This window comes from Epinephelus moara, chromosome 17 (genome assembly GCF_006386435.1).
Source record: "Epinephelus moara isolate mb chromosome 17, YSFRI_EMoa_1.0, whole genome shotgun sequence".
Classification (NCBI taxonomy): Eukaryota; Metazoa; Chordata; class Actinopteri; order Perciformes; family Serranidae; genus Epinephelus; species Epinephelus moara.
The window spans coordinates 15274818-15301279 of NC_065522.1; the positions used below are offsets into that span (position 1 = coordinate 15274818).

General features: G+C 41.3%; 1 protein-coding gene across 4 annotated transcripts in view; it reads right to left on the reverse strand.

Moving 5' to 3' along the window:
• LOC126404110 (RNA-binding protein with multiple splicing-like) overlaps nucleotides 1–26462 on the reverse strand; it is a 53852-nt gene that overhangs the window by 3993 nt on the left and 23397 nt on the right. The window contains exons 3-7 of one of the 4 annotated variants that reach the window (XM_050067107.1): nucleotides 25602–25640; nucleotides 21720–21782; nucleotides 17133–17283; nucleotides 13834–13961; nucleotides 9733–9796 (exon numbers count right to left, since the gene is read on the reverse strand). In XM_050067107.1, coding sequence (XP_049923064.1) covers nucleotides 9734–9796; nucleotides 13834–13961; nucleotides 17133–17283; nucleotides 21720–21782; nucleotides 25602–25640 — 444 coding nt within the window. In that variant the 3' untranslated portion in view covers nucleotide 9733. Of the gene's footprint in view, nucleotides 1–9726; nucleotides 9797–13833; nucleotides 13962–17132; nucleotides 17284–21719; nucleotides 21783–25601; nucleotides 25641–26462 lie in introns of all 4 variants that reach the window. The other 3 variants (XM_050067106.1, XM_050067110.1, XM_050067108.1) reach the window with 3 other exon arrangements.

A 26462-nucleotide genomic window follows, 5' to 3' on the forward strand; every position in this document is an offset into this window, starting at 1 on the left:
TCTTTTGCAAAATCTTTCGAGCTCAAAGTCCAGCTGTGACAAACAGGATGTCAGCTGACAACAGTCTTAAATACTTATGTTGAACTTGTGCCTAACAACCATATCTCCCATGATCCCTCCCCACCGCAGCTCCACTACCCGCCCCGCCAACACACTGAAGAGAAAGGTCAACCCTACGACCCCTCAACCACCCCCAGATGTATCACCAAAAATAGACGTCTCTAAGAGACCGTGGTAACTCGGGTTCAGGGGGGGAGGCAGAGGAGGGGGGGCTCTTTGGAACAATAAACAATTAGAAAACATAACATGACCTTAAGAGAAAGAAAGAAAGAGAGGCAGACTGTTGCAGGCAAAGAAGGGAGATGGGTTGGGAAGTGTTCCCCGCTCAGAGAACAGTGCGTTTGAGGAAGGGGGCACGGCTGGCCTAGCTAATGCCCTGTTGCGCGTTCAATCAAGGGTGAGGGAATCGATGCGTTATACAGCCGCTCGGCTAAGCTGATGCGACGCATACTTCCAGACCACCCTATTTGTTCTGGCTGAGACGCCAAGGTTAAAGATTGGGTTGATCATTGAACATGTCTGTGCGGATTAGGGAAAGGTTTAGTGATTTGCGGGCTTAATGTGTTACATCCAATAACTCGGCCCAGGCGCATAATGTGAGATAGGTAAACAAGTAGTGTTTGAGAATGTGGGAGGCGACTGGGTTTCTCATGAATGTGTGCACTGTTTCCTTTTATTCAGCTCGGCTTCATGCAGCAAATATTCCTGTGTGTGTTATCAGTGATAACTGATCTCGTGCTGCAAATGAAGGGATGGCTTGTTCAAATTTATACCCAACACTTGACTTTGCTTTGCTTTAGCTCTACACGGTCTATAATATATGTTGAAGGATCACAATGCAGTTCAACAAATTTACGACAAATCACTGAAAGTACATCTAACCCTGCTGCAAACACTGCTGTGACTTAGAAAGTTGAATTTTAGTTTTTGCGGTGTGTTCAAGTGCAACTTTTTAGCCAAGAAACACCCAACGTGAGGTAATGCAAGAGTTGGTCTTCATCACTACTAGTTCTTTGATGTTGGTTTGGTGTGACTGAGCAGTCAAGAAAAATGCATTGAAAAAATCCATTGCCCAAATTCAAATATAGTCAGGGAAAATGTAAACTTCTAATTCGGGAGCTAAAACTTGCACAAACACTCATATGGTTCTTAAAGATTTCTACCTGTGCAGCACGGCCATGAAAAAAGCCCCGTCTGAAGCCCCTTTAATCCAGAGAAAAGCCTTTAGGCCCTGGCTGTGTTTCTCACATACCAGCTATAGCTGCTGGAGCTGGGTGGTGATGAATGCAGCTGCTGACATGTATCTAGCTCCTCAGACCTGGTGCAGGGACGAGGCCACGGTGTAGCTATACTGTATATGTGTGTGTGTGTGTGTGTGTGTCAGTAGGGGGTGAAGGAATAAAGTCCCACTTCCTTATTAGAAGGGGCCCCAGCTGGCCCTCAGCTCTCCAGTGGGAGTTAGTCCAACGTTGCACAGGAACCATTGGTTTTGTCGGGCTATTGGCCAAAAAGCTCCTCAGGGCAGGAAGCCAGACTACACACACACATACTCACACACACATTAGTCGCTTTCAGGTTCACACACAAGCATGCATGACACACACACACTACACTACACTCCCCCACCATGTCTTGTCAGATGGAAAATCCGGATTACCTTTCCCTCCAGTTCACTAGGCATTAATGTCCACTATTAGGTTGTCTTTGGATCTCGCTCTGTGCCGGAGCATGAATGTCAAATATAATTCTGCTTCACAAACATTCAGATGAATGACCTGCCTAAGCCTCTAGGGGTATTACAATAACAATAACTTACAACGTAATGTGTTTTTAAAGAGTCAACAGTGGGTAGCTACCTGTTTCAACTTGCATGAAGTGGCACTGCTGTAAGTAAACTTTTCAACATGTCACTTCCTCTGACAGGCAGGTTGCCAGGCGATTTGGACAACTCATTACCCGCGGTGACTAAAGACCCCTAAGCACTTCCTCACTTTCAGCTGTTCACACACACGTTCAAGTCTCCCACAGTTAGACTTCCTAAGGCGAGCCACATACTCTGTGAGAAGTCCCTGTCCGTCAGATGCCGAGACAACCACTGACCGACCACAAGTCTCTCAGGACTGCGGAGCCGTAAGCTTCTTTGAATTCCCATTGTGAAGGTTCGCTGTCACCAGACGCCTTGAGCATGAGTAACAGTTCACCAGCGCTGCCTCTTATTCAATGCACACGAGCCATCAACAGCAGACAGATTGGACAATAGTGGTGCAACACAGACAGCTTCTCTCTGTAACCTCAGCTCAAGTTTATTCTTGTTGTCTTGCAGCTAAAATTGTTCTCAAAGTGTTTCACAAGCGCTGTGCTGAACGGATTGCATTGCACAAATAAGTAACACCCTCGTCACAGCCCACATCAAGACATCAAGTAACTGTGTTCCCAACTTGTCTCTGCTGAACGGACATGAAGGGCCAAAAAACACAAGCTGTTTGTTTGCAAAGCTGCAAAATGTCAGGGACAAACAGAGCAGCAAGGCTAACTCAACACTGACTGCTGACTCTAGAAAATGACCAGCATTTTCTTCTTTAACTACAAGGGCACTCAGAGAGAGCAGACCTTTGCCAAGGCCAAATGCCCTATCATGCAATTTTAATGAAAGTGAGAAACAATTTGTGTATCCACCCCTTGATTCTAATCTGCTCCAAGATTTAGGGTTTGTTTGATCCGCACTAAACTCTTCCACCAAGTTTCATGAAATCTGGGCCAGTAGTTTTCTTGTAATCAAACCAGAAAACAAAACCTCCTTGGCGGAGGTAATTATGGTTACCATAAAGATAAAGTGAATCATACTAGAAGTCCTTTTTAGGTATGCGTTATCCAGACGTTGCGCTAGACTTTTTTATCGCCGGTTATTTTGACCGACAGGGTCGTAAAAATCCGGTCATAATCTATTTTTACCGGTCATTTTAATTTTCGTTTTTAAATGATAATAAAGATATTCAAAGACATTTAGTTTTCATTTGTTCGTTAATCCAGCAAGCAAGTTATAAAGTGTGCATTAATAAGGACATGAACGAAAAGATGAACAGACATCCACACACCCGTGCTATCAGGCTTCGCCCTGGACACACCGGACGGCACTAACGCGTCACTAACGTGTCCGGTGTGTCCAGGGCGTTATGTAGTTATGTCTGTAGGCTCGGTGACACAAAATTAAAATTGTACTGAAGTGATTATGGTATTGAAAAATGTGTTCGGTTATGCACTGTTGTGTTATTTTAAATTATAAACACGGTATTTTCTCCTTACGTTCCTCAGTGCGTGCTGTTGTTATTTTATTTTGAAAATTGGCCGGATTCGCTCGTCTTTTCTGTGTCCGACTTCCTGTTTGGTACGATCCGCTCGATCCAGCTCGACAGAAGCGCTCGCGGCTCCCGTGAAAAATAGACCAGACGCCGAACTGAAGCGCTGCCTCTACTCCGTGGGCGCTCCGCTCTGCTCAGTGGCCTGTGTGGACAGTCAGATAGGTTAACATGGGTGCTAACTGAAAACTGTCTCTGCTGCTGGGCGCTGCTCTTCGGTTCCGCGTCCGGTGTGTCCAGGGCGTTATGTCAACAACGCTACATGAAGCAGATGAATGACTTTTTCTCTGCAGACAGTGTGAAAACGGCAGCCACTTAAACCACTGACTGTGCACTCCACCGCCAAGTGGGCAGGGGTGGTAATTGCAACCGGTCAAAATGGCCGACGGCCTTCAGATTTTCCGGTCATTGTTGTAAAAATCCGGTCAATGGCCGAGAATATCCGGTTAACGCGACCCCTGGCGTTATCTGATAAATCTCCAAAGCTGAGACCATGGTTCTCTGCCAGAAACTGGTGAATTGCCCGCTCAGGGTTGGTTGAGAGTTACTTCCTCAAGTGAGGGAGTTCAAGCATCTCAGGGTCTTGTTCACGAGTGAAGGTAGAATGGAGCGTGAGATGGATCGACGGTTTGGTGCGGCTTCTGCAGTGATGCGGGTACTTTCGAATTACGATTTCGATTTACTGGTCCGGCTACGTCCCAACCCCCATCTATGGTCATGAGCTCTGGGAAGTGACCGAAAGAATGAGATCGCGGATACAAGTGGCCAAAATGAGTTTCCTCCGTGGGGTGGCTGGGCTCAGCCTTTGAGATAGGGTGAGGAGCTTAGATGTCCAGAGTGAGCTCGGAGTAGAGCCACTGCTCCTTCACGTCGAAATGGGTCAGTTGAGGTGACTCGGGCATCTGATCAGAATGCCTCCTGAGCGCCTCCTGTTAGAGGTGTTCCAGGCACGTCCCACTGGTAGGAGGAATGGGGGCAGAACCAGAACACACTGGAGGGACTACATATCTCATCTGGTCTGGGAACACCTTGGGGTCCCCCAGGAGGAACTGGAAAGTGTTGCTGGGGAGAGGGATGTCTGGGGTGCTTTGCTTGGCCTGCCGCACCCCCTACCCAGCCCCGGATACGTGGATGAAAATGAATGGATGGATGGTTATCCAATAAAATTGTTAGGCACTGAAACCTCGCACACTGAGTTTAATACATATTATTGTTCCATTCATTGCAAAAACTGTGAAACAAGAAAGCTGAAAAAGAAAAAATCTGTTTGATATGCTGCTAGCAACACTGGAGTCATAGAAAGAAGACTACCAATTTGCTGAATCCAATGATCCTCAACAGAGGCTGGCAGTATGTCTAAAGTAGCGACAAACATGCAGACGGATATTTAAAAAATGCAATCGAATCTGTTCTGAAAACTTAAATAAAATGGATGAAATGTATAGAGTTCGTGTGTAAACGTTATTGACGCAACGTGAGGTCAGATTTATTTTTAAACAAGCAAAAAAATTCGTACAAAAATACAGACTTGGTGTGCAAAGGTCTTTACTCAGAAGATATGTTTTGGGGTGCGATTAATCAACAATCACCATTACACTGCAGATTTTAATGCTCTCTCAAAAAGTAATTTACTTTAAAGGACCACACTGACGGATACTGGAAATAAAACCTTCTACTGAAGAACAATCTCTTAAATGACAGGGTCATCTTGCCTTTAAGAGTCAGTGCTCACATTTTTTTCTAACCAAAAAGTTGTTATTCAGTGTGAACTTTGCTCCAATGGTTTTATTAAAACATATTATCCCAAGGTTGGTGAATGCCAAGAAGCGTCTGTGTTTTGGGAAGTGTTATGCATTGGTACGTCTAATTTTTTAAGTGGGTAGATAGTTTTGCATAAATTTGTTTCCAATATCTTTTTATCTATTTATCTGTCTTTGAGATTTCTGCCTCCACCACAATACAATAAAGCTGAAAGGAATTAATAGTTAAAATGTCTGATGTTCATATTACATGAGCCAAAGTTTAAAATAATGAGGTAACTGTATGTAATAGTAATCCCTGTGAGCAAAAACTGTGCAGAGATGCTGAGATTCGTGAGACCTTGTAACACTGACCAGTCAGAGCGGACGAGTTTTTCGGGAGGGGAGAGTCACTAAAACAGATCATTTCAGACAGAGGGTGAACACAGGTGGTCCAGCACAGACAGCATGAGGAAAATAAAGTGTTATTAAATTAAAGCAGAAGCCCAAAATAAAAAATATGAACCTAAAAATTAGCATAATAGGTCCCCTTTAAAAACAATAACATCTAAAACATTCAACAGTGTCAACTCTTTTGAGAAACAGTGTCCACATTATTCTGGATAATTCTGACATCACCGTGGACAATCTACCAAAGGACTTGTTTCATAGAAAACTCTTCACAGCATGGTCTGTGGTTTTCCAGAGTAACTTGAAACTGCTGACTTATTAATGTGTCATTTCTCAATGCTATGACAACCAGCAACAAAATTCCTTTCACCTCAGTGGTATTGGGATGGTAGCAGAGACGTCAGTGACACATAAATCAAAACCTGGACGGCTAAATCTATCAGCATGAAAAAGATACCAGCAGAAGTGAGAAAATCTGTTTTTGACATTTGGATGACCTGAATCTTTGTGTTTGTGTGCGTGCTGTGGGCCCTGTGTTTGGGCATGTACGCTGCACACTACATAATTTGAGTGTGCTGCATATGTGTATATCTGCTGCAGTGGCCTGTAATTATCACAATATTCTGACTGGATGTCTCAGCTTCACTTCACCCTCCACTGAGAGCCGGATGTGGGGATGTTGTTGTTTCATTGAGGGGCTAATATCCACTGGGGCAGCCTGACCGGCCAAATGACTTCCTCCTGGTTTGATAGAGGAGTAATTATTTCCTCAGAAGCCCCTCCCTCCTCCACTCCCTTCCTCCTTTACCCCCCTAACACAGACGAAATCCCCAAAACATCAAATTACTCTAACAGCTTTTTTCCTCATGCAGCATGTCTCCGTCTTTGGAAACAGATAAGTCAGCTATGATGCAGGGTTACAAGGGGACAGCACAGGACTAGCACCAATCAACAGCTTGATGAATGTTAGCCTCCACGCTACCCACCCACTCCCCACTCACTCCCTAAGGGGTCGGGAGAACATGTTTCTTCCTGTCCTGAGACGTTGTCGGGAGGTTACTGGTGACAGTGCGACTGGCGCCGAGTGCAAACACACACAGACACAGTCAGCCAACACGGACACACACACTGGCGGGGGGTTTGTTGTGCTTTGTGGTTTTGTTTTTCTGCAAGCAGCACAGCGAGGCACATGTGCTGTGTAGCTCACGCATGGTTACAGTTGACTCATGTACTTATCAAAGCACTTAATATAATCCAACTGCTCTACGTACTGTCTGCGGCTCCACTGAAATTAATTCATCTGCAATTTATTTTAAACAAAGCCCCATGCTCATCATTTTTTTAATAAAGATTCATAAAAAAGGCCCTTCCGGCAGTACCAAGGTACCTCAGCAGTTCACGGTGCATATTCCACATTTACGACCTTTTGGAGCATCACATCCTCCGTCTCCTTCTGTCTTTATAATTCTCCACTGTGTGCTTTGTCATAATGCGGAAATGCCAAAAAACGTTTTTAAATTAAAAAATGTATTTCATCCTGCCAGCGTTTGACAAAATGACAAACACGCCCTAATATCTGCAGTACAGTACCAACACTATTATAGGACAATATTCAGTGTGTTTTTATGGCGATGTGCGAGCGCTGCACACAATAATAAACTTTCCCTCACATACAAGTGCAATAAATGGAACCAATAAGTTCCCTCTGATCCTCCACAAAAACTACTCAGCATGCATAATCTTAATGAATAAAAATACAGCGTGAAAAGTGGATTTTTGTTCTGAAATCGTAGAGAATCATCATCATTTAATCATCAGTGGAGAGAGGAGTGTTCAGATCCTCCACTTAAAGCTGCAGTAATCAATATTTTTACTTTAATGATGGATAAAAATTCCATGTAACGTGACAGGGGTCGCTTGTGGTGATGAACCCACAGAGAATTATTACCCGAATGAGCTCTACAGAGAATTTCCGCCTCTTCTTGCTAAAAATGTACTATTTTTGTGTACACTCACCACATTTATTGTATTTATTTTTTTATACTTTTTGTTTGTGAACATTTTTTATGTTCACTAAGTACAGGAACAAAAGCAAGGAAAAGAAAAAAGATAAGCAGTACATGGGGTAAAAAAGACAAGTATAAGGTTATGGGATGTTTACAAAGACATGACAAATCCGAATAATTTAAAGTAAGGTGTCATATATGGTACGTACAATAATCATGTGGAATCTGTCTCATTTGCTAAATAAACACACCATTTTCTCCAACATTTTTCCCCCAGTTCTTTTTGAAGTCGTACGGAGTAGGTAGCTAGTCAAAGGCAGCAACTTGCTAACTATTAGCAGCTAAAGACAGGATATTAGGGTCAGGTGATGTCTACCAAATTACCATAGGACTATGTCCACAGTGAAAGTGAAACATTGTTATGGACGATCATATCATTGTTGAAGGTGGGGGTGGGTGCCTTATGGGCTACAGTTTTTCATATACTCTCTTTTATACTTTTTACACATATGTATGTTGGATAACATAATAAGCCTGTCCTTATTTTTCTTTCCAATGCCTTAAAGAAACCTCATTATTATTATATATATTATATTTTAAATACAAGTCAGTGATGTTACTGCGAAATATACCTGCGAACTGAAAAAAAAAAAAAGCTGTCAGCCCAGCAGATGTGAGCAGATATTGAGCAGTGATGGTGGCAAAGAATCACAATGTAGGCGACAAACTTAAAAGCTAAAAAAACAGGGGTACCTATTCATCCATCTGGCAATAAGTAAGTGTCTGACACTCCTTAAAATACATATTCATCAGCTCTAAAATGCTTAATATTTGTACCCTGGTGTCCACCTTCAATTGCACTCGCAAAAACAACTGGAGCACCGTTGATAAATTAAAATCGTTACCTTTAAGTCACAATGTTGGGCTCAGTGGTCAATGACTGTCAGCCATCGCCAATGGAATATGGCATCATCCATCAGCCCAACTCTACAGGATATTTAATTCAAGTTAGCTGAGACTTGAGGTGCCAAAGTAGTTCACCTGATTGGGCATGTGCATCATATGTCTAGGCTGAGTCGTTACCGCAGCTGCCTGGGCTCTTTGCTACATATCAACCCCTCTCCCCTGCATTTCTCGTCTCTTTCCAAGCTATTACTACATACAATGTGTATGTAGACATGGAAGATTCAGCACTAGAATGTAACTACTAACTAAAGACAGTTTCAAACTTGGCAACATAAACATTTTGAATGGGTCCCTTTTATTTCCTGCTGGAATGTTTTGCAGTGAATGACATCAGCTGACAGCCAGTAAACACAGATCCAAGCTGTTGCCTAGTAATGTAAATCCAGTGAAACGGCCTATAGCTGTGAAATAAATGTAGTGACATAAATAGTACGTCTGAAATGTAAGTTGTAGTGACGTTCAGCAAAGAAATACTCAAGTAAAGTACAAGTATCTGAGAGCTGTGCTCAAGCACAGTGCTTGAGGGGATGTACTGAGTGACTTTCACCGCTGGTTATAATAACATTACCTATCAAAGCAGCTGATATTAGCATTTTAATCATATTTGCTGAGCTCTACCCTGTCTGTTTTATTAAAACGTCGGCATCTGAACTCGTTGTATATTCTGTTTGACTCGCTGCCTTTGATGCCTGAGATCAAGCATCACATCAATGGGAAGAGTCGACCCTCTCTACCTTGTGACCGGAGTGGGGGAAAATAATGGAGTTCCCCTTTAAATCCCATCTTTCATGTCTCATGACGATGTGCGAGGAGTGGCTCTGGTTTCATTGACCCACTCCGCTTACCACTCCCACATTTACTTCTAAAAGGCTAATTTGTTTCCTGTTTTGCGTCGGCATTTGATGTCAACTAGCAGAAACGTGACTAATTAGCTGGTTAGTTCGACAGTGAGCTCAATGGAGGTTTTTTCTATGTGAGGTTTGAGGGCACGAAGAGGGCATGAAGAGGAGTATCACCCTGTGATATTCCCGACATATGTTTAGGAATATCTCTGCGCCTGTTTAAACAAAGTGTCATAACATTTACTGAGGCTTTCTTTACGGCACAGCACAATGTACACTTCTTGGTCACTGTAGGGCTGTGTGTGTGTGTGTGTATGTGTGTGTACATGTGTGTGTTGTTACTCACACATACTTCAGCAGAACTGCCTGGACTTCCATCCCTGAGGAGTTCCATCTGCAGGTGGGAGCCAGCGAATCTAAACACATGTAATCACAGATACATTAACACACACGCACACATACGCACATAAAAATTATATCACAAATTATATTTATGCAAACTTTAATGTAATACGCAATTTACAGAGCACTTTTGCTGTACTAAAGGTTTGTTTTTTAAATCTCGCTATTTCAAGGAATAAAGACATTTAAAGGAATAATTTCAGATTTTGAGAAATATGCTTTTTTGCTTTTGCTGAGAGTTACATCTGCATAGCAAATATATAGACCAAATCACAATGCTTACTTGCAGTAACTTGCAGGTAGAAAACCTGTGTCATGTCAGCTATTTAAAATGAAACAACGCTGCCTCAATTAATTACATTTTTGCCACACAAAAATGGCCTTATACCCACAAAAATCAACATCCATATGAGTGTACACTATTTAGAATATTTTCACGACTTAACCTTGCCATCAGACAGCCCTGAAGCCTCACTAAAGGCAACATCTCAAAGCCACTCGGCTCCATTGACGAAAACAGACATTTTTATGTGCAGTACGAGGGAGATGACTGTCTGCAGCTGCCTCCATCACTTAATGTGTGAGGTAAAGCAAAGAAAAAATTCCAAATATGCTGTATATTTAAACTAATATTGATTTCTTTGGTGGCTAAAATATGTTTTGCTGCAGCCCCGTCCACAGAAGGACTTTGCTTAGCTTCTGTGCCGGTAGATTTATTTTATCAAAAATGCTAGGAGTGCCTAAAATAAGTACAGCAGAAACCAATGTTAATTTTGTTAACGAAAACTATGACAAAAATTTTTCATCAACCTTTTTTCCATGACCATAATAATCTATGCTTCATTTTTGTTGGCAAGACGAGACTTGTCAAAAATGTAAATGGTGGACTATTGGACATTGAATTATCTTCTTGTAATTATCTTCAAATGCCACTAGCAAACTCCAGTAAATAGTCTGTGCCAGGATGTTTTTCTGGCCAGCAAAAACACTCACACCAGAGCAGCGTCAGCCATTGTTGCGAATTATGAGCTGTTTAATTCAGCAGAAAATAATCAGCTGTGTGTGTCTGACTAAAACACAGACTAAAATGTGACTAGCAACTAATAAGTAATTAATAAGCATTTCTGTCTCAAGACTAAGATTAAATCTAAATAAGCTGTCAAAATTAACACTGGCAGAAATGTCAGATAGGTTGGACAACCATGTTTAACTAGCCTATACATCTATAAATGTTACAGTTACATATCTCCGCTATTCAAATCAATTAACAGTTGTCTACCTGGAAGTGACTGTTGTTCTTGTTAGCATGACTTCACAGTGATTCTGTGTATAGCCAGTGGCGGTTAGCTTAGCTTAGCAAAAGACTGGAAACAATCTTCCTTGATGATGCCAGGCAAACAGCAAAAATTCAAAGATGTCTGGATCTGTCCAAGGCTAACTAAATCCACCCACCAACACCTCTGAATATCACTAATTAATATTATACATTGTATTTCATTTGTTTACTCAAAAGTATGACAACAATTGTGGTTTTCACAGGGTGGTTATGTAGCATAACATTTCCGGGAGCTTCTGCTGTGGCAACCTCAAGAAGGGCTAACTGTTTGCCCTCTTTTCAGTCTTTATGCTAAGCTAAGCTAACGGCTGCTAGCTGTGGCTGCATATTTACTACACAGACATGAGAGTTCTTTGAATGTTCTCATCCAACTCCAGGCAAGAGAACAAATTAGCATATTTGCCAATAATATCCCTTTAACTCAAAAAGATTTTAGTTGTTCTTTCTCATTCAGTAGATTTTCGCCATTGGCTTGTCTTTGCACAAGACATTTACAACAGAGGGGCGTATTGTTTTTATGAGATTTATTGCTTTGCTAACTGTCCAGCTGCTAAAATTAACTAGCAATCCAATAACATGACTGTACTCTCACTAGAAGAGATGACAGCAGCTGATTAACCAGGGAGCCAGAAAGCTGAGCTCATGTTAACATAAATTAGATTTGATCATTTAGCCTCGTGTGCGTGTGTGCCGTAAGATGTGGTAATATACATATTTTTATGTCTCACATCAGCATCTACTCAAGGTCAGAAGGGGCTGTGAGATGCTAACATTACGAACAACCCCCTACTGAAATCACAAAGCCAGATTCTCTTTGTGTGTGTCAGCGTGTGCTCACATACCCGACGCACATGTAAAAATGCCAGCTCGACAGATTCATCTCGCGCTCATCTCAAATTCTGACATCATCTCAGCTTCAGCTTTAGTGTCTTCGCTAGGGGCCTTTACACTGAAATAACCTTAGCATCTGCATTATATATGGTAATATAGTCTATGGATTCTCTCGCTGAGATAAAAGTCATTAATAACCCAGAACCTGTAACAATTTGAGCTTAGAATACAGCAAAGTACTGAGAAATCATTGCAAGCTTCAAAAAACATCCACAAAAATCAGAACCAGTACATCTTATACTGAGATCCGCACCGAACAGGCTCCATGAGAAGAATTTCACGAGATCAATAATGAACTCTGATGTGAACTCGCAGTGGAGCTGGGCAGATTAGAAGGCCTCAATAAACTGGATCATGGTTGGTTGAAAAAGGGGGATTTCAGTAATGAAGTAGGTGATGGTCAAATGATGATGCAAACCTTTCAAGCCGCTGAAGCTTTTAGTTGTGCGGATAGTGCTACTAATTGAGATAAATAAAGTGACATGGTATGAGAGAGGGTCGGAAAGCTAGTGACTGGTTGCAATCAGCATAAACTGGTCATTCAACTTCTACTGTCTGAGCATGTACTATTCTGAATTAAAGGAATAGCTCTTTTCTCAGGGGACATTTTGTCTTTCCTTTTAAGAGCACTTCACTTTAAGGTAGACTTTACCCACAAAATGGTGACTCATCAATTACTCAGCACTAGTTACGCTGAATTTGTGAAGAAATCTGCTCGCATGCCTTCACAGTGAACGAAATACTGAGAAGATTCTTCCTGAATTGGAGTAAAAATAAAAATGACGTCAAAACATTGACATTTGAATTCTGCTTAACCGAATGCATGAGCAGAATTCAAACTCACTCGCTTGTCCATGCATGTGTTTTAGATAGTAAAGTTTGAGTGAATATGCATGTGTTTGGGGGAATACAGACCTTATGACTTGATAAATGAGAGTTTGTAAACAGATGTTTTGATATTTTTTTGCTGTTGTTTAACATGGACCCCATTTACTCCAATTACTCAAAGATTTTTCTCTGTTTTTGGATTCTTTGTTCACAGTGGATATATGCCAGGAAGACAAAGTTTTCTTCACAAATTCAACATAAAACAGGGTGACTAACTGATGTACAAATCATCATTTTGTGGGTGAAGTCTTCCTTTAAAAGTCAGTAAAACCCATGGATGCCTTCCTTGGTGAACAGCAAGATTAATTTAGTTTAGTTCGATTCCTGGAAGTCTATGGGATCAGGTAGCAGTTCCTCTCAAGAGAAGTGTATAACAGCATTACACATCTGCAAAGATGGACTGCGAATAAAATATTAATACAGTCAATTATTTCACTATCGATAAACAAATCTGACATATTAAATTCCTGATCCATTTCCTGCTTTTATGGAGCAGATGAACACAACTATCCGTATTTCAGAAACGGCAGGTTTAAGCTATAATGTGATAATAAGATAGTTAATATTTTGGAAAAGAGATTTATTTGAGCTGCTACTTGATACCATAGACATCACTGAAATGAGCCGAGGATTCAACAGAACTTCAAACTGCAAGTATGAAATTGCCTAACTGTAAGAAAAATAGGGAGACCCCTTTGATTAGGGACGTAGGGATAAGAGCTGATCAGTAAATCTGTAAATCTACAAATGACAGAGACCGGGTGGTGTGAGCTCTGAGGTGCATCTGTGGCACGGAGCAGAGAGTGATTTCAGGGCTGACGGCAACAGCTGTTTGTGCGGTGGGCTCGGGAAGAGGTGAAGGGCAGTGGTCGAGGTGGTGGTGGTGGTGGTGGTGGTGGTAATGGTGGGGGGAGGAGGGGTGGGTTTGCAGGTTACCTGAGCGTGGAGCGAGGAGGGGTAGGTGAAAGCGGGTGGGAGGGCCGGCGACAGCTCCGCCGGGTACAGCGGGTATGACGCCCACACATCTGGGCTGCTGGGATATAGAGCAGGCACTGTGAGCTCATCTGTGGAAAGAAGAAGAGGAGGAGTGGAGTGAGGAGAGTGGCCAGTGGATGGGTGGGTGGCTACAGAGACAGGGTGGAGGTGGCGGTGGTGTAGGTGGTTGTGGAGGTGCACTAAAGGTGAATTATCTGAAGTAGCTTCCTCTCGTTTTATTTGTTTAAACCAACTGACCGTTTGCTAAACCCTCAAACAGGGATTGTCCAATTGTTGCTTAGCAACCTTAACTAGGCATGACAGGCCTGTCAAGCCTTTGATTTCTCAACATGCCAAAGCAGAGTGCATTGGGCTGTAGTAAGAGCGATAAAACTTGGCAGATTGTTATCGAGTTTGGAGGATGGTGTGTTTTCTTTTTTAACATTTCCAAAACCGAAAACACAAAGGTGAAAATTTTTATCTGCTCAAATCAAGGTACAGTTGTTTGCATGTCAATCTGCTAGCTAATGACCTGCACTAATAACCATGCTTTTAGAGTTTAGGCATTCCTGGCAGCTCTGTACTGCTTTTTATTGGACATGTGTAAGACTACACTCCAGCAACCCCAGCCAATGACACCAGAGACAACCTTCTGTTTGTCAAACATCCAAACATATCGGTTATTCCTCATCCTAAAAGCATTTTCTCTTGTCACTTTAAGTGAAAACATACAGTTTGAAATATGAAAAAGTCTGTAATCTCAGCAGCTAAACAGCTTTATGGTAGAACTAAATAACCTGGTTTTCCTATCACACTTAAAATATTGTGACGGTCTAGCTCTATGCTGCAATACAAGAACACCACCATTCCTAAAGGAATATTTCACCTGCAAAATGCCTAATTGTATATCAATTGCACACTGATTGTATCTTGAATCTGTTAAGAAAACTTGTTTTTCTTGCATGCCTCCACAGTGAACGGAGAATCCAAAAAAAAAAAACATTCCCCATGAATTGAAGTAAACAGTAACCACATTTAACGACAACAAAACTATACCAAAACATCCGTTTACAAACTCTCACAAAACTGGTGCAGTATAATCCAAATCTCATGTATCCAGTCACATGCAATACTTCCCAAATACATGCATTTTTGCTAAAACATTACGATTTAAAACACATCAGTACAAACAGTCTCAAATGCTTGATAAATGAGACTTGAATTATACTGCACGAGCTGTGTGAGTGTTTGAAAATGGATGTTTTAACATAGTTTTACTTTGATAAACGTGAGCCCCAGTGACTTGGGTTCATTAAGAAGGTTTGCGTTTTTTGGATTCTCCGTTCACCGTGGAAGCATGCGAGAAAAATCAAGTTTTCTTGACAAATTTACCTTAACTGCGTGAGTAATCTATGTACAAATAGTCATTTTGTGGGTAAAGTATTCTTTTAATTTAGCCTTCTACACTGATGTCTTCTAATTGGCGTATGAACTGATGAGGATGCTGACTATTTTGCTTGAGACATGTAACTACAACCTCAGCACTTACTGAGCCCAGTATCTTGTAGGAAGATAGTATGTAGCATCAAGTCCTTTTACCCCATTCTTTAAGTCAGCCAGAGATGGCATTTTCAAACAACTACTGTTAGCTTGATTGGCTAGTTAGCTACGAGGGATGAGTTTAGACCGGACGTGGGTGGGGTTTAAATTTAAAGTGGGTGGGACCTAATCAGAAGTTATTTTAAGCCTGAAATTGATTTCGGTAGATCAGGAGATGCTATATTTATTATTAAACTATATATATTCAGCAATCTCAGAATTGAGATTCAGGTCATTTTTGATCAAAAGAGATTGAACACAGGTACCCATGTGAGGCTTGCCCTTCATCAGGAGTACAGACATTGAGACATTTTACTCATGTAGTACTCATATACGTTATCTGTACTGGATACGTGTTTAATCTGAGTATTTGGCTCAACACTATTAGCTACAGTTTTTCCAGTTGTCATTTGAAAAAGTAAAAGATTAAAAATAAAAAGCCTACATTTGTGTATGTCTGTCTGAAATCAACGACACATTGCTTCAAAAACAGTTTCCAGTGGTTAATCTGTCCCTGTTATTATTGTAAACTGCATACATCCCGTGTGAGAATGGAAAGCTTAACAGGCGTAGTAACACTCACTAAGGGGGCTGGGATTACCAGGCAGTCAATTATACTCCCCTAAAATCAGTAAAGCTGACTTAATTCAGGAAAAAAATGAGAGGAAACCATCCCAGATATGATGATTTACTCACTGGTTCGAATATAAAGTGACTGAGGAAAAAACAGAGCGTAGTGCTGAGTGAAGAGATAGGTGACAGTGCAGAGTGGTACAGAGTAGGTGTACATTTAAAATGCTCAATCAGAACAAACAGCAGCTCAATGGAGAACAATCACATAGCCGTACAGTCTTAAGGAGGATTTTTCCTTGCGCTCTCAGGGAGTGTTAATCATGGCATGATCAGAAAAACTCGCTGATTTAAACATCTCTTATCAGGAAATGACAGCAATTTCTCTCCTGGTGATTACGTCATGGTTTCATTAATCGTTTCCTTCCATTTTCCACCCTGAGTACACACCCTTTCTCTGGCGAAAAAAAGATCCAAGATAAGAGTGGTTTGGTCATTTAGGAGGAATGTACAACCACAGCTGGCCTATGTTCAACTATCAATGGCTGATTCTTGCAGAATCCTTAACGCCTGAGAAAAATATTTAACTTAATGGAAAACGAGAGTACAGAGCTGCATTAGCAGATTTCATACATGCCTAATACCCAAAGGCCTTGAGTCCAAATAATCAGAGCAATGGGTAACATAGAGCATGAACTGTTTATGAATCATTAATCTAACAGAGGGCATGTGTCGTTTAAGGGGAGAACTCCAGTCAAGTTAACCTATCATGGCGAAGAATCTGACTACAAAGAAACATTTAGCACGAAGAGTTAAGGAAGTTCTAACTCTGGTTACATATTACTAAGAGAAATGCCATCTGTTTCCACATGACGACAATGTTTCAATGAGACGTTCAAGTGATTAGCAGCCAAGTCAGTCTCCATTTATCAAAACTTGTATAGCCACAGCTGAAGCACAAACACTCCTCCACTAGTGACAAATAATCCTGAAGGGAAACAGCTGTCCAGTCACCTCAAGTGAGAGCAACTAATGGCCAAAGGAAGCAGCAACACACAAAAACTGAGACGACAAATGGTCGGAGTACTCACATGGGTCTCTGCTAATAAACTGTGGCCCCGGGCTCTGCTGGGAGGGAGGTGGGTTGGGGGTGCCAACCAGCTTGTTCTTGGCCATCTTGGTGTTGGCCTTGGCGAACTCCAGCCGCAGGGTCTGGGGGATCTCTGGATCAAACCGGACGCCCTGAGATCAAACGGAAAGATGTGTCAGCAACAATGTGTCTTAGCATGCTCTTAGAAAAGAACAGACGGACTGATTGATCAGAGAGCTCAAATATCATAAGAACTCACTCAGCATCGTATTGTTTTCTATATTTAATCTTTTTTATTATTATATAATGTATGTTGTTGACTATAATTAATATTTTGACACAGTTAAAAAGGTAATAATCAGATATTTTGGTAGTGAGCTGGAATAAAAGTCTTGGTTGTAAAGATGTGTGTCATCGCTAAACAATCGAAGTCTTTATCCACTGTATAACTGTGTTATGTCAACAGCAGATATCCAGGATTTTAATGTATTCTTTGAACACAGGGTGGTCTAATTTATATATTTGAATATTTTCCTGTATCTGTTTTACATGCTGATCAAATTTGAGTATCATCTCACTTCCTGCATATTTTTTTCAACATTTTGTTCCCGGTCAAAAAATGATGAATGCTGACAAGGTGTTTATATAGTATTAAGATGTCCCTTGTTTTCCTGGAAGGTTCGTCAGAGTCAACACTTTGGGAGGTGTCATTGTTTGGCAAGATTAGGATTCACCACATGATGACTCTTAATGCTGTTACACACTAGAACAGTAACGCATCATTTTCACCAAGCAGTCCGGTTCAGCTCAGTTTGTTACTCATTAAAATGGTTACTATTGCGTTTCCATTGTCAAAAGTTGAGGATGGTACCAAGAGAACTGTTCCATTTTGTCCCATTTTCTTATTAACCCTTTGTTGGGGTACCTTGCACAATGATTCAATACTAAAAGGTGAAGCTAGAAACACTGCATCCGTTGACTGATCAAGACAAAGCATTGCTCTTGCTCGACAAGGACTCAGCGCACAAACCCGCTATTTTTAAATATCCTATCGATTGCAACAGAGCCTTAAAACACTCCAGCAACCCTTGTTCTATGGACGATCAATTGATCAGCTGATGTTCCTCTGCATTTTCAGCAAAGAAAAAATACATCAAAAGTTGAAGAGAGCAGTGACGCGGCTATTACCATCTGGTGACAACCCTCTGTACATGTCTGTACTGGTTACATACAGGTTCTAAGGGTGCTATACCAAAAGTTTTTGGTGGAAACGCCAGTGATACTTTGGTTTAGCAATCATGACTGAAAGAACCAGACAAACAAACTGGTGATGTTGGACCAGTGTTAATACTGTTTTGTTTTTTTTCCATGACAAAAATAAGACAATGACGAGCTAAAATAGATCCTGATTATAAAAACTATGATGAAATCCATGCATCATTTTTGGTGATGGACAGAGACGTGACGAAAATGTTCGTGGAGGACTATCACACATTGAAAGGCGAGAACGGCTGTGCTTGTAATTAGCTTCAAATGCCACATGAGCATCAGGCTGGTAAACTCCAGTTATTAGTCGGCGCCAGTCAGCGGAGCAAGCAGCCACTGGCTGCCAATCTTCACAGCTGATCCCTGCAGGACTCCACTCAGTCCGGACTGTGCAGGGAAGGTTTATGGGTTGATGCTGTTTGACAGGCAGGTAGGAGGCTCCGTTATCTGTGAGTGTAGCTGTGTTGTCAGTAAACAGTCTGAACTCAGATCAGTTTTCTCTGACAGAGATAAAAGTTTAGTTTTAATCNGTCGGCGCCAGTCAGCGGAGCAAGCAGCCACTGGCTGCCAATCTTGGGTTGATGCTGTTTGACAGGCAGGTAGGAGGCTCCGTTATCTGTGAGTGTAGCTGTGTTGTCAGTAAACAGTCTGAACTCAGATCAGTTTTCTCTGACAGAGATAAAAGTTTAGTTTTAATCACCAACTCTGTGAGACACGAGTTTAAATCTCCAGACTGTCATGTTGCAGGTCAAGAAAGAATTCAGGCTTTAACTAAATAATTTTTCTGCTTCTTAACAGAGATTGAAAAGTCGGAGTTTACAATGAACCTGGGTACAGACCCTAAATGTCTCAGATTAGTGTCAAGGTTTTTGAGAGCACAAATTGAGAGATGTTGAGCTTTTTATATGATCAGCAAGTGTGTGCTCGTATATCACCCCTTAAACCTGTAAAAAATTGTAGAATGTCATGAATTTTCGTTGACTAAAACTAGACTTAAACTATGAGGGATAAAAATGGCTAAAATGTGGCTAAAACTAATAAGCATTTTCATCCCAAAACTAAGACTAAAACTGAATCTAAAATGGCTGTCAAAATTAACATTGTTGGACTCTTGGAATATTAGCCAGTGAGATAAAAGAGATCCAAGTAAAAATCAAAATAAGTAAGACAGAGCAATTGATCAACTTGTTGTTTTGGTGCCTTGAATTAGTGATGAAGCAGACTAATATAGACCACTGAGGAGACAGTCATCAAGCATGTCTGCCACTTCATCCTTAGCCTTGTTGTGTGTTGTTTAGCTGCCCAGTGGGACCTGGCTGATAACTGGAATTGTCACTTTGTATACTTTTCATCTTTCAGAATTTTAAGACTGAATCTACTGCCAATATCTCAGCAGTGAGCGGACATTTTCAGTTGCTTAAGACTTTGAAGCCTGCTGCTGCTGTAAAGGGCTCACTGTGGATTAGGGTGTTATTCTGGTTGGATGCGTGTGATGACGGCTGACACCCACAATTGAAAATCAGAACCCGATGACACAAACCTGGCTAGCACACGATGTCATTTACACCGCGGGCAGACAAGCCACAAGGCCCCTGCTGTGCTCCCGTCTGAACTCTGTAACCGTAACTTAATATCACGACATCAAATCCGCCATTCGCCGTGACATATTGCAAGCATCACCGCTTAAAGTGAGCCAAAAATTCAGGCAAATTCTTGAGATGCCAATTCTAAAAGCCTTTGGATATACTAGCGCTCATGACAAGCCAACTAAAGATTGCTTTCCTCTCTTACAGTTTGATCTCCACATGTGCAGCAGTCCAGATCATTTTGCTTCTCAGTTACTTTCGCCAGAGGAGAAATAAGCAATGTGACATAAACAAAAGGTCTTCTTCATCCAAAAATCAAAGTGGCTGTTTGTTTGCCTGCTGTGGAAGCAACATGGCCAGGAAGGGTTTCACCAGCAACTATAAGCACCCTCTAATTAACCTTATTTAATTGTCTGTAGAAGACACACAGGGAAACACGGAAGGTCAGATCAATGGAGGAGAGACGCAGTCAAGAGTAAAGTTCTCTGCAGCAAAAGAGCGAGAAGGATGGTTCTCTCGGCTCGTCCCTGCAGGCTCGAGCAATGCTGAGCTGAAACAAGCGAGGGATGACTCTTCTCATGAAGGGGAGGGAATTAACTAGGATTGCCTTGGCTCAGTGCGCTCGCAGCTTCTGCCAGCCGAGGCTACAGAGGTATAATAAGGTACATGGCTATAATGAGGCCGGAGCACATCTTGGTTTGAACTGAATCTCTACCTTCAAATGTGTTTCTTGGGCTTCTTAGCACTCCCGTTGTACTTGTGCGCGCATTGTTTTTGGCGATGATTGTAATTGTTGTAATGGTGTTGTTGCGAGAATCGAGTGTTCTTTTAAAAGATATCCGCTCTGCTGCGACGGGAAACAAATCCCCCTTCCTTCCCTCTGTGTTTCTGTGTCTTTCCCATATTTCAATATGCAGATAGATGTTTGCAAAATCTGGCTTATCTCCATATGACCCCCGGGACGAAGCTTTCCCCGAAAAACAAGAGCACTGTTCAATTCTCAGCTCCACTGAGTGATTCTATGGAAACAGTCTGACTATTGTTGGCTCATAATAAGATGATAATTTTTATCCTTTCTTCAACTCTCTGCTCTGCCTTTGATGCGCACCAATATCTCAACATCTGAAAGTTGACAGAGTCTGCTCGCGTTGTCATGGTCCCACTTTAGGAGGATGATAAAACTGATCTTTTTCTGTGACAAAGGGATCAACAAAGAAGCGTTAGAAGGGGCGGTGTGTATCTAGACACCTTTAAAAAAACAAAAAAACAATGAGAAAATGAAGCTGGTGTTCATTACTGTCTGTCTATACTTTGTTTCAAGAGAGCCGAATAAAACCCTGTGAGGATGGGCTCTGTTTCATATTCTGCCTCATCAAGGCTTTCTACTGAGCTACATTCTGAAATAAGTGAGATTAAAATTAAACCCTAGATCAATATCTTCTATTTATATGTAGAAGAAGAGCTAATGTTCCTCCTGACCTTGCAGGATCCATGGCAAAGCTTTAAGACAAAGGCTTTATTTACTCAAACAGAAACATTTAAAGCAGCCACGATGTGTTTGCCTTCACTACCGTCTCTGTCTTTCTGCATGTGATAGAAAATGTAGCAGTGTCTGAATTTCCCTGCTATCAAATGCATTTGCACAGACGGCAGAGAGATGCAATCCCAAGTCATCACAAGATATGCTAGCGCCAAGCTGGTGCTTGAGAGGAGCACAAAGAGGGCACGACACTTACGTTCAAGGCATTCTTAGCAGCCTCCGCCTCTGATCGACTGTCAAAGCTGACAAACCCCACCGGCTGGGGAGACAAGAAGACAGAACAAAAGAAAGAAACATGGTTTAAGGCAGAAAACTGAGTCGGCATTTCTGTCTGAGTGACATAGACATGTTTTTTTATTATTTCATTTTTTTATATCACGCCCAGCCCCCCTCTTTCTCTGCCTCTCTCCCCCTCTCTTGCCCTGTTTATAAAACCGTGGCGACAGAGAGAGTGAGGGGGGAGAGAGAAATAGAGGCTGGACGCTTACATTGTACAAGGAGAGTTCATCATTCAGCTCCCCTATGCCCAAATACGGGCAATGTGAGAAGCGAGAAAGTGCGTGTAAGAGTGAGTGTGAGAGAGGCAGAGAAGGGGTTGAGAGCTGAAAAAGGAGAAGATACAGAGATAGGAAAAAAAGAAGATAAATAGGGAGGGTTTTGAGAATGAGAATTTAGAGGTTAAAGGTGAGAATAAAAATGAAAGAAACTGCAAGGCAGAAATAGTTTTTCAAGACCTCCTCGAATGGGCCTGTCAGTTGAAATCTACGCAATATATCTATTTCACTGGTGCTTGTTTTGTATTCTGGTGACATCACTCCAGAGCCTGTGCCCGCAATAGTAAAGGTGAGTGAGCAAGAGGGAAGAGACAGAAAAAAAAAAACTTAGCGATGCAGGTTTGGTTGTCACATTTCTAACCACTGTTGCAGATATGAACAAAGAACACACTTTTTTTTTTTGCGGTGTATTTGTGTGCGGGTGGGGATGCTGGGGAGGAGGTGGGGGTGAGGAGAAATCTCTAAACATGTTGCTCCCATGGGGTTGCACTGCTGCGTGTGATCTGGAAAAGCAGTCTTGGGTTATGGGAATTTTGAACAAGTAGAGAAAGAGGGGGAAGAGGAGGAGGGAAAAAAGAAAAGGAGAAAGATGAAAAAAAACGAAAGAAGGACTAAGTGAAGACGTCAGGAGGAGGAAGCGTAACAGGAATATAAATAGAAAGGGTCTGAGATCTCGCTCTTGCTATATATGGAGATGGCTGTGTGTTCTCGGACTGGAAGGGAGAGGGAGATCGATTGATTTACGCCGCTGCTGTCATTGCCATTAGACGGGAGGAGAGTCACTCAAAACAAAGAGACGCCAAAGGAATGTAGTACATCGCTATGCAATACCTGCGCGTGAGCATCAGCTGACATCTGTCAGGAGGAAGATGGTCATTATGAAAGTATGATGAAAGGGTGGAAGGGTGCAAAGAGAGGCCAAAGTGCGCAGAGTTGCTGAGTGTCTCATTTATTCATTTAACAGGCAAAACAAAAAGAGCAAAACCTGCACAGATCATTTTCTCTATTATGAAATTTGGAGTTCTGCAGGTTAAGTGGAGGCCTGTGTAGCCTTTGGATTGAATTGTAAAGCTTCAATCACAATTACAGCTGCAACAATCCGTCGCTTAATCGATTACTTAATGATTATTTAAAGACTAACTCTTGTTAGTTATATTTGCATTTTTGGCACTGTGTCTGCAATTTTTGAAGCCTCCTCTTGAATGCCTGCTGCTTGCGGTCAGCCTACGAACGTCCCGACCACAGCTGAATGAGAAGCAAATAAGAAAATAGAGGCACAGGCAGATAAATACACTGCCACCCACTTCTTGTGGGTCATAAGTGATGACTGAGAGGGATTACCTCTGAATGAGTCTGAACATTGTTCTTAGGAAAATCCTGCATAGTATACCTGTAACACCAGACTGAAAGGCAGTATTATACTGCCCTTTCTGGGACAAGATTTCAAGCCCATCCATCAGTGATGTTGGGTGTGGTCAAAAGTGTGCTCTGTTGCACCTGTAAACACATTCAACAGTAGGGCCACAACTACGAGTTAATTTCATTCTTGATTCTTCTGTCCATAAATTTTTTGATTAATCAATTCAACAATAAAACAGACGAAAATGGAACATGCTCTATGTAATTTCCCAGAGCCCACGGTGATGTATTTCAATGGTGTTTTAGTCCAAAAGTCTAAATCTCCTCAGTTTATTGTCATGTATGACAAAGTCTCACATTTAAGAGGCATGATAGCAGCACATGTTTGACTTTCTTGCTTAAAAAATTACTATGATTATTCGATCATCTAAGTTAAAGTAAAGCAAAAATAAATGTGTTATGGGTTTGTCACACAATGGAAAAATGTGTCGCTAACCATAGCCAAATTAATGATTTAAAAAATGGCCAAGTATATAAAATTAGATTTTAAAAACCGTGAAGAAATGAGCAGAATTCTCTGCTTTGTCTGCCGAGGAAGCTGAAACAAATAATGAGCTGCTGAGAAGTGACAGACATAGCAGCTTTGTTAGCCTAGTTAGCCTCGTTAGCAGCTATCCAAGTAGCACAAAGCAAGCACTCTCCCGGAGCCACAGGACAAGCTGCTGTGCAACGACAGACCTCTCGTACAGCAGCTTATAGCAGCTAACCTTAGCACAACCACAGGAGTGGGTAGCTAATTCGGGCTTTAAGACTGAAGGGTACGTTAGTGTTGGCTATTTTGCCTGTATTTACATAACTGTGGCATTTACTTGTGTATTTATTAGAATGAAAGAGCTAAGAGAGCTTGTTGAATGTGGTAAACTCGCCGCTCACACACAGGAGATGAACAAAACGACACGGATGCTATACACTTTAACGTTAGATTTTATATGTTAGGGAAGGGGTTATGATAAGGAGGGTCCAGTGCGTTATTGAGCCACGCTTTCAGGCCCGCCAAAAGAATCCTGGACAATCAAGTACTGAATTATTCAATGTCATATGTTTTCAAAAAGTATTTTTAACATGTATTATGCGTTGAGAAAGAAATCTCTGATTTTAGTTTATCTGGATTCGACTAATCGATTAACTGACTAATCGTTGCAGCTCTATTTCACAGTGATGTCACAGAAGCCAGCAAAAACAAAATTTTCAAGGGGGGTGAGGTTACTCTTTAAGTCATTTTTAAAGCAAAAATACTTAATTAAACACAATATAATGAGGTACAAGATAAAAAACAAACAATGCATTGAAAGTAACACCAAAACTCTTTCTAATAATAAAGTTAAACTGAATAGAAGTTGCTAATTGCCTTTTGAAAGTTTCTGACAGCATGCAACTTCAGGAAACAAAAAAAAAAAAAAAAAAAAAAAGGGAAAATCCCGAACAATGCAATGGGATTTTACTTGCTCTAAAGAAATTTCACCACAAGAAAAAAGAAAAGCTTTCCTTTGTTCTCAGTTTTAGAGGTATTATACTCAGCACATTGGATCTAAATCGCCCTAAACCCTTCTAATGAGCATGTCATGTCTTTATGGGAAACAGTGTAATGTGGTAATAAGTACACTGACATGAAGCTAAATTGCTTAACTCTGGATGTGGACACCTGCCAGCTGAGCTCATTTTCAGTCCTACGCCCCCGGAGGCAAAACTCAACCGTCAGTACTGCTCTTGTCAAAACTCTCGCTTTGACACCTCAAAATTCTTTTCCCGTCTCCCTTCCTATCCCCGCACATCCCACCGGAGTTGACTGTCTGTGACTACAAGCATACTATCCGACTGCCAAAGGCAAGTTGGTGCAACACTTTTTCCCTTCCCTCCCCCCCAATAAAGTTTTTTTTTCCGATTCCAGGTACTTCCTTACAAAGGGTGCTAATCCGTCATAGTCAACAAGCCCAGAACACAGAGGGGAAAAAATAGGACAAAGGAAAGAAAGAAATTTGAAGGTGTTGATGAGTAAGAAATTGGGTAATGTATACAGTAACAGCATGATGAGAGACAGACTGATATTTTCATTCATTAGCTTCTCTGTACAGAAACACAGCAACCGTGTGTGTACTTTAGCATACCTGTTTAGAAGTGAGTTTTATCAAGGAGCCTTCATAGCCCTGAAACAAAGAAAGAACATGACAGAAATGTGAGCATGTGTCCATTATCAAACACAAAAGCTTTAATTTGATGCAAATACCAGAGGTGGAACCAAGTCAGAAATCTTTGTGCTCAAGTCCCAAGTCAAGACAGGCAAGTCCCAAGTCCTAAACTTTGAGTTTTGAGTGCTAAACAAGTCGCCCTTCACCAAATGTAATGCCATTTTAACAAGAGAGAAATAATACATTAAATTTACAAGAAACATGAATGCTTTTCAAATCTGTATAATTTTTTTTAACAAGTTTGGTGAAAAGTTACTTAGCTGTCAAGCTACCGTTAGCTTAGTTTGTTAATATTAGCTTCGACTTACTGTTCTCTCAACAACTTCAAATAACGTTACTGAATGAAGTTGGAAGTTGTTGCGTCTTCTTCCGTGATTTTTAATCCACACATTTTGCATACGGCAATTTGTTTTTTTGTGACTAAGCACAGTTTCTGTATGTGAACAAAATTATCTTTGGCATCATTTTTTAACAACTGGCGCTCAATAAGCTAACGTTAATTCTCCAGGGTTCTCTCCTGCACTTTGACTGGATGCTGTCAGTCAGACCTTTTTCACACCAGACATTTTGACATGTCATTGTTGGGAAAGCACAGGTGTATTTATCTTACTATATAATGACAAAAACTCTGTCTGTGTGTCTGTTCCATGTTTTTCTCCTCACTGACTTGGTCAATCCATGTGAAATTTGGCACAGTGGTAGAGGGTCATGGGAGGATGCGAATGAAGCAATATTACATCAATTGACCAAAGGGGGGCGCTATAGCAACCGACTGAAATT